This window comes from Grammomys surdaster, unplaced genomic scaffold (genome assembly GCF_004785775.1).
Source record: "Grammomys surdaster isolate TR1022 unplaced genomic scaffold, NIH_TR_1.0 100, whole genome shotgun sequence".
Lineage (NCBI taxonomy): Eukaryota > Metazoa > Chordata > Mammalia > Rodentia > Muridae > Grammomys > Grammomys surdaster.
Genome location: NW_021604579.1, coordinates 3,569,811 through 3,580,702, shown reverse-complemented (window position 1 = coordinate 3,580,702; position 10,892 = coordinate 3,569,811). Strand labels below are relative to the sequence as shown.

General features: G+C 44.9%; 1 protein-coding gene across 3 annotated transcripts in view; it reads right to left on the bottom strand.

The window, feature by feature from the left end:
- The window catches only part of St3gal3 (ST3 beta-galactoside alpha-2,3-sialyltransferase 3), a 201,203-nt gene that overhangs the window by 169,377 nt on the left and 20,934 nt on the right, over positions 1–10,892 (bottom strand). For all 3 annotated transcript variants that reach the window (XM_028785693.1, XM_028785699.1, XM_028785708.1), the window contains exon 2: positions 4,865–5,009. In XM_028785693.1, coding sequence (XP_028641526.1) covers positions 4,865–4,979 — 115 coding nt within the window. In that variant the 5' untranslated portion in view covers positions 4,980–5,009. The remainder of the gene's footprint in view (positions 1–4,864; positions 5,010–10,892) is intronic.

Below are 10,892 nucleotides of genomic sequence, written 5' to 3'. Positions count from 1 at the left end.
ACAGAACAGGGTGCTCCCTCACCACTAACAGAACAGGGTGCTCCCTCTTCACTAACAGAACAGGGTGCTCCCTCATCAATAACAGATTCTGAAGGTATTTTCAGTACATGCCTATTGCAAATAAATTTGCCATAAACATTTGTTTTCAAATCTTTTTGCAGACAGAAGTTTTCATTTCTCAGAAGTAAATAGTTAACAACAAATACACATGCATGTGTAACTTCTTACAAGGTATTTTCTAAGATTGAGGTGTCCTGAACTTCAAACACTGTCTTGCTAGGATCTCTGTGGGCCACATAGTACATTTTGCTCTCGGGGAGACCTTGACACCTAAGGCGCAGCCTTTCAATGACTTGACTGCTTACCTGGTGTTGAGAGCTTTCCACTGTTGGGTGAGGACTCTGATGCCCTCGTTTCCCCATCACACCTGCTCTGTCACCTCTTCTATGTCATCCCAGGGCAGAGCCCTAGACAGAAAGCCAACAGCTCAGACTCACTGGAATCCTCCCACAGATGCCTGTGGGCCACCCCACAGATTCCCATAATTTCAAATGCCCTGAATGCTTGCCCTGGTCTCTTTAACTAGCAGAAACCACCGCAGCCTGTCCCACTGACCTCTGAACAGGGGCGCCCTGGCAGGAAGCTGGGAGGCTATGGGGCTCCCTGGGGGTTTTCCTTCGCAGGTGCTAAAATCTACAGCCCTCCCTGTCATCTGACACAGCACTTTGACACAGTGCTTTAGTTAATTTTGTCTGTGTGAACAATTCATGGAGCTGAAGCCACTTCTGACACTGGTTACTCTATCACCACAGGGAGCAGAAAGTCTAAGCCAGTGGCTCTGTTCTCAGCCTGTGAGTCACAAGCCCCGATGGACTGTGTAGCAGATACCCTGCATAGCAGATATTTACATTATGATTCATAACAGTACAAAATTACAGTTATGAAGGAGTAGCAAAAATAATTTTATGGTTGGGGGTCACCACAACACGAGGAACTGTATTAAAGGGTCACAGCATCAGGAAGGTTGAGAACTGCTGTCTAAGCCAAATACCACCCTCCACTTCACTTCGTGGAGAGATTTCTTTTCTTATTTATCTATGTGTGGGTGTTTATGTGCATGTGTGTAAGAGTAATTGCAGAAGTCAGAGGGGTGTTGGATCCGCTGGAGCTGCAGTTACAGGTGGGTGGGTGGGAGCCACCCAGTGTGGATGCTGAGAACTGAACTCAGGACCTTTGGAAGAGCAGCACACATTCTTAACCACTGAGCCATTTCTCCAGTCCCTACATTTTGTTTTTAAGAGACAGAGCTAAGAGTTAATATGTCCTATGTGTATCAGCTCGGTTCAGCCTGTCCTTTTTAAATATCAGACACAGTTTCCAACTGACTTGCTCCATGAGATTTTCAGTAGCAATCAGATCAGCAGCATGTATTTTAGGGTCCTTCTGGTTACAACTGTTCACAAATAGGAAACTCAAGGGACTTACTATAATTGCTAAACACTGTGGCAAAAATGTTTAAGGATCTTAGCATGCAGAGAGAAATACTGCAAGATTCATTTTATTAATAAGGAATAACAGAACTTTAACATGCATAGTTTTCATGGAACAGGACACTGGAATCGTTTCTAGGAAGAGACACCTACCTCTTAGCCAGAGTGATGGCCCAGATAAACCATCAGGGCAAAGAGAAACACAAGCACTTCATCTCCACTTGGAAAGGATGAAACTGAAAGATGCCTGAAGCTTTCTAACCCTGTGAACTATGCTGGTTTGCTTATTAATTTATGAAAATAACTGTGCAAAAGACAGATGTGTATATTATCATTACATTATAAATATAATCCTACAGTTTGTGTATACATGTGAATGTGTGAGTGTATATTCATGTGTATATGTGAATGAATGCGTGTATGTGTCTAAGTGTGTATGTGCATGAGAGTATATACACCTGTGCATGTATTATATATGTGTGTATGAGTGTGGGAGTATGCATGCATGTGTATATGTGTGTATAAGTGTACATGTACGTCTGTATAATGTGTGTTAGTGTATGTGTGTATGTGCATATGCATGTGTTTGTGCATGTATGTGAAGTATATATGGGTGTATGTGCATTAATGTACGTGTGTGAAAATGTATTTGTGTATATGAGTATATGCATATGTGTATGTGTTTGTATAAGTGTGTGTAAAGGAGTTTGTTAGTGTACTCGAGTGTGTATATGGGTGTGTATATGTAGGTGATTGTGTATATGTTAGCATATGTGTATGTGTGCATGTGTCTATGTGAGTGTATTATATGTATGTATGTATGCAGGTGAATGTTTGTATATATGTGTTAGTATATGATAGTGTGTATGTGTGCATGTGAGCGTATGCATATGTGTGTATGTGTGCCTGTGTGTGGGGGTGCTGGGGACTGCACCCAAGGTTGCATGGTAGGTCACAACTTTACCAATAGCCATGCTTCCAGAGGTGGGGGGAGGGAGAGGGAGAGAGATTTTTTAATCTTAAGACAAGATCACAGTGAGGTGCCCAGGCTGCCGTTGAACTCACTATGTAGCCCAGGATGGCCTTGAACTCTCTCCGGAGTCCACATAGATCTGAGCTTTCGCTCTTTTATGTCAGCTCCTGAGGAGCTATGATTGAGACCCGGGGCCACCAGGCTCAGCTTATCCACGTTGGAAACAGTGTCCTGGCATGGCGCCCTGACTGCTTCTGCTTAGCCACCGGGTTTGTACGTGTGTGCCACAACATGTAGTTTCTATGCTATTTTCTGTCTGTAATAACTTTTTTTAAATATTTGTTTATTTTATTTTTTGTTTTTCTGAGTAAGGACTTACTGTGTTGCTCTGACTGACCTTGATCTCTATGTAGACCAGGTTAGCCCTAAACTCACAGAGATCCTCCTGCCTCTGCCTCCCAAGTGCTGGGATTACTGGGTGTTCAGCTTCTTTTAGTTTTTCTCCCTCTCCTTCTCACTCTGTCTCTGAGAACCCTTTCTCTTTCTATCAAGTAGAATACGGAGTTAAACTCTCTCTTCAGTATCTGTTATAGTTTTCTATACGAAGTGGGTCTTAAAGATGAAAATCAGAGTTCAACTCCAGCTCAACTGTGTGACTCTGGTAGATTAATTAAGTGCTAGGGCTTGTCCAACTGGAAAATGAAGATTAATAACATCTTCTCAGACCAGTATTAAGAATTAAATTAGATGAAATAAAATGTCTACACTGTCTGCCTGAATGTCTGACATTATGGGTCTCCCATGAGGCTAATTCCTTTTTACTTCTCTAGGAAAACATTTGATCCTTAGTCATGACTTCGAGGGGGGGTTAGAGGGGGCTCTGTTTCTTGTACACGTTTTCCACTGACATAGAGCCACCATTCGGGATTCTACACTGTCTGATACAAACAATCCTTACCTTGGAATACTCAAGCTCAACTCTAAAAATAAATCAAGGCAGAAAAAATTTGAATAATTTCTTAAACACAAAGTAGTGAGAATTATAAACTAAGCTTTTTTGTTTTTTTAATAACAGTCTCATGTAGCCTAGGATGGCCTTGAACTCACTACATAGACAAGGATAAACCTGAACTTCACCTCCTGAGTATTGAGATTATAGGTGTGAAGCCCCATGCCGAGTTGTAGTTGGTGCTGGGCTTTGTCCATGCTAAGTAAGTACTCCTCCCACTGAGACCCAGACCCAGACCCAGACCCAGACCCAGACCCAGACCCAGACCCAGACCCAGACCCAAATGCAGACCCAAACGCACACCCAGACCCAGACCCAAACGCAGACCCAGACCCAGACCCAAACGCAGACCCAGATCCAGTCCAAGTTAAACATTTAAGAGGCACAAACAATCTATACAAAACAATAAAGATTTAACACAGTATTTTAAATTTCATCTTAAAATATGCACGTAGTTCGGAACATGTGAGAAACACCTAATCTTCTTCATGGCAACAGCTGTCTGTTAAGACCTCAGTATCTCAGTGAGCAGTCACCAGCTGCCTCCTCCACCTCAGCTTACCCTAGGCCCAGAGATTGACCCTACCCTCTAGATCAGTTATACACTGATGTCCAGGAGCTGTTGGGAAAGATACAACTGGCCTTGACCAGTGGCAATCAGATTTGGCAATGCAGTGTTTCCTAAAGCAGGCTAAGATTAAACAAAACAGCCAAAGACAAGCTGTGAGGGCTTCCCTAAGTGAGGCTTCAGGCTACAGTCAAGACCAGAGTGTACAATGACAGGGGTCAAGTAATGCCATCGCGTCAACTGCACGCCTGTGACTCAGAGGACACTGGGGAACAGAAGCCAGAGCAGTCAGGCCACAAGGGAGATACCATGTCACACCTGAGACCAGAGGCTCATATGGAGGGACGGGGTTGGGGTTACTGGGTCACTGGTACTCTAGTTAAGTATGAGTTCAAAACCAAAGGGCTGCAATGGTGAAGGAGACAACGATTCCTCAGGGAAAAAATAAAACAAAGACAATCTCAAACTGAAAATACAAAGAAAAAGTAAAGATGGAATTCTCAGGGCAGAAAAACCAACCAGCTTCAACAACCAACCCAAGGCAGTAACTGAGAAGTAAGGGGCGGGGCACTTTACTAATAAAAAAGACAAGAGCCTTCAGAAACTAGAAATGCAGGTACAGGTTTGAAGTAAAGAATAGCACATGCTCACTGGGCTCGTAAAGGAAGCTGAGATTTGGCACAGCATGCAGGGGGAAGGGGAAGCATCAAAGTTCTCAGGCCCCAGCAACTAGAACCGCTCAGTGGGAGATGCTTCGCCCCACAGGGATTGCAGCTACATGGTAAAACTACAGGCTTGGGGTGAACTACAGTGGCCATACTTACTGGAGTCTTCCCATTGGAGTAAGTGTAGCTTCCAGGCAGAATAATACAAAAATCCCAGGACCAGAAAGAGGCAGAGGGCTAGCAGCAGATTGCGCACAAATACCAAGAGTCCCATCTTCACATGACTCACAATTTCCTACATGACCTAAAAACAAACAGAAAAAGCCATTAAGATATTAAGCAATCGTCCTCCGCATAGTGAGGAAACTGTAAAGACAGGTTCCAAATGCATGACAATCACTGAGTCCCAGCAGGGCACCTGTCTCAAGGGAGCACTTCTAGACATACATGTTCAACAGCAGATTTCTGGCAATTATAAGCCCTCAAATAAGTTTTGTAAAAATTTATTTTGATTTCATGTATATTGAGTGTTTTGTCTGCATGTGTGTATGTGTGTGCACCATGCATATGCTTGGTGCCAGCAGAGGCCAGAAGAGGGCATCAGATCCCCTGAAACTGGAGGTACAGATGATGCTGAAGATGTGGACGCTGGGAACTGAACCTGGGTCCTCGGCAAGATCAGCAAGTGTTTTTAATGACCAAGCCAACTCTCCAGCCTTTTGATTTCTTAAAAAAAAAATTTAAAAAAGATTTATGTATGTTTATTTGTGGGTATACTACATGCCTGCATGCTCACCACATGCAATCAGGTACCAGGGAAGCCAGAAGAGGGCGTCAGATACCCTGTTAAATGGAGTTACAGGCAGTTGTGAGTGGCCCAGTATAGGTGCTGGAAACCCAATCTGGATCCTCCGGAAAAGCAACACATGCTCTTAACCATTGAGCCACCTCTGTAGCCCTTTAAAAATTATGTGTGCACTTGGGTGTATGGTGGGACATGTGCACATGTATGTGCAGGTGTCTCCAGAGTCCAGAAGATGACCTCAGATTCTCCAGAGCTGGAGTTATGGGTGGCTGAGAGCTAGGAGCCAAAGTTCAGCCCTCTGCAAGAGTAGTAAGCACTGTTAACCCCTAACTATCTCTCCAGCCCTCAAGTAATTCCTCCAGTATATGCCTTCCCACCGTCACTGCACTAATCACGATGTTACTGGATTAGGACAAATCAGCTTATGTTCTCTGCAACCATTTGGCACACAGCACCATTGTTTGGTTCTTTTTCGAATTTTCAAGACAGAGTCTAACACCTAAACCTAAGCTGACCTAGAACTTGGCCTGTGTAACCCAGACTGGCCCCAAAGCTATAATCCTTCTGTCCTAGCCTCCAGGTGCTGGCTGAGGCTGCAAGCACATGCCACCACTCCCAGCTCATAATCATTTCTAACGTAAGATTCATTTTCTTCTGTTGCTAAAACAAGGTAGGGGCAGACTAAACAGCTTATGGTAAAACATATTTATTATCTCAGAGTCCTGGAGGCCAACACCCCCACTCTGGAGTAGCTCTGCTAGGCCCTTGGTGCATCACAGGCTGCCTAGAAACTCCCAAGAAGAACCTGAGTCCATGCTCACTCCAGATGCTGCCCGAATCTCTTCCCTGCAGCTGGCTCCCTTGTAGGAAGGGCCAGCCTTTGCTCCTGCAGTCTTCTCCAGCTTTCTCCATGGCCCCATCAGTCCTGCAGGCTACTAAGCCTCTCTCACTCTCGTTTGCCCTTCAGCAGCAGCTTGCTTCTGTTTTCAACTAGAAAATTTCCTTCACTTTTCAGGGCTCCTGTGATTATACTGGGCCCATATACATAATCCAGGCTAACGCCTTCTTTAAAGGCTCATAATCTTCACTATTTCTAGAAAGACCCTTTGCAAAGTGAGGTAACATATTTACTGGCTTCAGCAACCAGAGGGCAGGCGTCTTCGGTGACCACTCTGCTAACAGAGCTCTTGTTCCATTCTAAATTCTGCTCTGTCGGGTAAGCCCCTCCCTGCTACCCTTCAGGCTGCTCTCAGTCTCACCAGTGCCCTGTGCAGCAGGCATTCTCTGACCGCCACCTCATTCACCCATTTTCCATCCACTTTGCCTCCTTCTGTACACCCTTTGATACAAACTTGATAGTATCCACGGTCCAAGACTTCCCTGGGTCACACTCCACCCCCCAGTCCCAATCACTTAACCCAGTTACCAAACAACATGAAAAAGACATATGTATAAATATTAATAACGGGCCAGTGCGATGGCTCAGAGGATAACAAAGCTTGCTCCTGAGCCCGAAGACAAGAGTTCATTCCATAGAACCCACGTGGTAGAAGGCGAGAACCGAGTCTATAGGCTGTCCTCTGACCTCCACACATGCACTACAGCATGCCCATCCAACCCAAACATACACAGTAGAGAAGTAAGTGTAATAAAACTGTATCGATAACAAGGTGATACAAAGTTGCAATTTGCAGATGATGGATGTCCCCTTAGGAAAGCTTTCCTTTGCAGCTGAGGGAACTCCCTTACTGTCCTACTGAAGAAGACAGTAGAATGAACCAAAAATTCAATAAAATAGGTAATTATAAGATTAATTTACAGAAAAGTTAAGAGCTTCTTTAAAAACGTGCCAAAAATATGCAATTAGAAAATGTAAGATGAGACACCGAAGAGACAGCTCAGCAGTTAAGAACACTGCCTGCTCTTCCACAGGACTCGGGTTCAATTCTCAGCAACCACATGGCAGCTCACAACTGTCTGTAGCTCCAGTTCCAAGGCATCTGACACCCTCACACCAATGCACATAAAATAAAATATTAAAAAAAAGAAAATGTAAGATGAAAAGAATTCCATTCATCATGGCAACAAAAATCTGTAAAGTACTTAAAAATAAATTCAGAAAGAAATGGACAAGGCTTTCGCCAGAGAACACAGCCAACAACAGAAATTAATGTAGGAGCCGGGCGGTGGTGGTGCACGCCTTTAATCCCAGCACTTGGGAGGCAGAGGCAGGCGGATTTCTGAATTCGAGGCCAGCCTGGTCTACAGAGTGAGTTCCAGGACAGCCAGGGCTATACAGAGAAACCCTGTCTCGAAAAAAAACAAAAAAAAAAAAAAAGAAAAAAAAGAAAAGAAAGAAATTAATGTAGGATGTTCCTCATGAGTGTGCGTGCACATGGAGAGAGGCACGTGTGGACACAGAAGCCAGACCCGGAGCTCTCACTGAACCTGCAGCTACTGATTGGCCAGTGGAGTCCTCTCCTCCAACTCTGCTGGAGTAACATCTACCTGGAGACAGCATCCGATCCCAAAGGCTGAGAGTACAGCCCCACAGACCCACACCAGATGCCAATCACGAGCCTCAACCAGATTGCCCAGGACTTTTGACCCAGGGCCTACAATCAGGATTGTCTAGACTGCCTGCCTAGGTTCCACTAATTTGATGGACTAACTCATAAATCCCAAAGAAAACACTACGTTTAGCAGAAGAGATATGCCAGGTAACACAGAGGAAAGGAGACAAGGGGCTTCCATGGCCTATGCAGTTGGCACCTCAAATCTTCACTTGTTAACTCCATCTTTTGGGGGTTTGGGGAAACTTTGTTACATGGAAATGATTATACAATGGCCACTGGTATCCAACTTAATCTCCCTGAAAAGGCTGGGGAGCAAGATTAAAGGTCCCTACCTTTACTTGTCCCTTAATCTCTTCTGGCAAAGTGTGGTTTGAATAAGAATGGTCCCCAAAGACTCCTGTGTTTAAATATGTGGTCCACAGCTGGAGGAACTGTTTGGGAAAGATTAGAAGGTGCCTTATTAAAGGCAGTGTATCACTTGGAGTGAGCTTTAAGGTTTCAAAAGACTAAAGTCATTCCCAGTATCCCTCTCTACCTTGCAGATGTGACTCAAGGTGTAAGCTCTCAGTTACTACTCCAGAGATATGCCTGCCTACCTGAGGTCATGCTTCCTGCCATGATGGCCATGGACTCTAACCCTCGGAAACTGTAAGCCACACATTAAAGGCTTTCTTTTATGAGCTGCTTTGGCCATGGTGTTTTTATCCCAGCAATACTGAGATAACCAGTCCCCATCCTATAGCTACACAGCAGTGCTAGCTGTTAATCAAGCCATGAGCACACAGAGACATCATGTCAGATAGTCTAAAGACGTTAGCAGTTATATAATCAGAAGACAGAAGTGAAGACCAAATATATGTGTCACGATATCACTGATGAGAATTTACCTTCTCTCATATCAACACTAACTCCAAGCTGTAATTATTAAGAGACAGAAATAATGACATGGTACAAAACAAACATAGTGGGACAGTGGGTTCTGAAACTGAGCCCCTCAGACAGATGTTCAGACATATAGGCATGAGTTTATCCATGCACAAATACACATGTTTATTCAATGCTAAACATATACATATACAGGCCTGAGTGGCACCATAATCTGCTGGCTGCTCCTAGGGAACAGGAAGGGGTGTGACATGTGCATCCTTGGGAAGCATCTGTTTTCCCCTGTATACACTTCAGAATTACAACTGTTATGAGTCACAGTATTGCCTCCATAATTTAGATTTACAACATATTCTACACCTTAACTTAACTCTTCAATAAATAGTGAGTGGTTCTGTGCAGGGCTCAGCTGGTGGGGAGCTTGCTGCTAAGCCTGACAACCTGAGTTCAATCCTGAGATCTATACGGTAGAAGAACCAGACTTTTGCTAATTGTCCTCTGACCTCCATGTGTGTGCCACAGCATGTACAAATATAAATACTATTTAAAACCGGCCCTGTATAGGAATGCCCATTAGCAACACAGATTTTAAAGATAAAATTAACAACAGTTAAAATACCCAATTAGTAAGTATGATGATTTGCATATGCTTGGCCCAGGAAGTGGCACTACTAGAAGGTATGGCCTTGTTGGAGTAGTTGTGGCCTTGTTGGAGTAGGTGTGTCACTGTGGGCATGGGCTTTAAACTCTCATCCAAGCTGCCTGAAAACAGTCTTCTGTTTGCCTTCAGATGAAGATGTAGAACTCTCAGCTCCTCCTGCACCATGCCTGCCTAGAAGCTGCCATGTTCCTGCCTTAATGATAATGGACTGAACCTCTGAGTCTGTGAGCCAGCCCCAATTAAACACTATCCTTATAAGAGTCGCCTTGGTCACAGCATTTGTTCACAGCAGTAAAACCCTAGTTAGACAGCAAGGAAGCCACAGATCTCGGCCTCTCTGCAGCATGTCTGCTGGGCCTTGACAGGAAGCATGCTGTACACGCAGAAGGGATCCCGGAGGAGGTGTGATGGCAGGATTTTACAAGCTGTGTGGGTAGGGTTTAAAAGAGCCGTTAGGAGAATAGCAAGGGCAGGAGGCTGCTTCTCCTCTTCTGAAAGGGTAAGAAGAGAATGTCATGAACACACTGGTGGGAGAAGGCAATGCTGGATGGAAGCAGTGGGGTGCACAGCACAGCTTCCATCATGGTGGCCAGCAGCGGGGGGCTGACATGACGCTCTGACCTTTCCCACTCACGCTTGGATTTGCTCTTCTGCCTTTTGCCAGATGATCCCAGATGGAAGCCAGAGGGCAAGAAAGTGTGATGTTCAGCACACAGGCCAGCCATAGCACACAGGCCAGCCACAGCACACAGGCCAGCCACAGCACACAGGCCAGCCACACACACACACAGGCCAGCCACAGCACACAGGAAGGTGAACCATGCATCCTCAGGGCCAGGGAGCAAATGCAGTACATTACACACCGGTCAGAGAGAATGTAGCTAAGGGTGTGCCCCAACACAGATCAGAGCCTAGACACATTGCTATTAGAAATGATCTACAGAGAGCAGAGTATGCATATGTATATAGCGTCACACTGGCAACAACAAATGGGGGTGCCAGGATCTGGGGGTGGAGAGATGCCTCAGTGGTTAAGACTGCTCGATGCTCTTACAAAGGACCTGGGTTCAGCTCTCATAACCAACCAAGATGGTAGCTCAAAACTGTCTGTAACTCCAGTCTCAGGGGAGCCAACATTCTCTTCTGGCCTCCAAGGGTTCCTGCATACATATGGTGCACATAAATTTACACAGGCATGCATACATCCATGCACAGAGAGAGAGAGAGAGAGAGAGAGAGAGAGAGAGAGAGAGAGAGAGA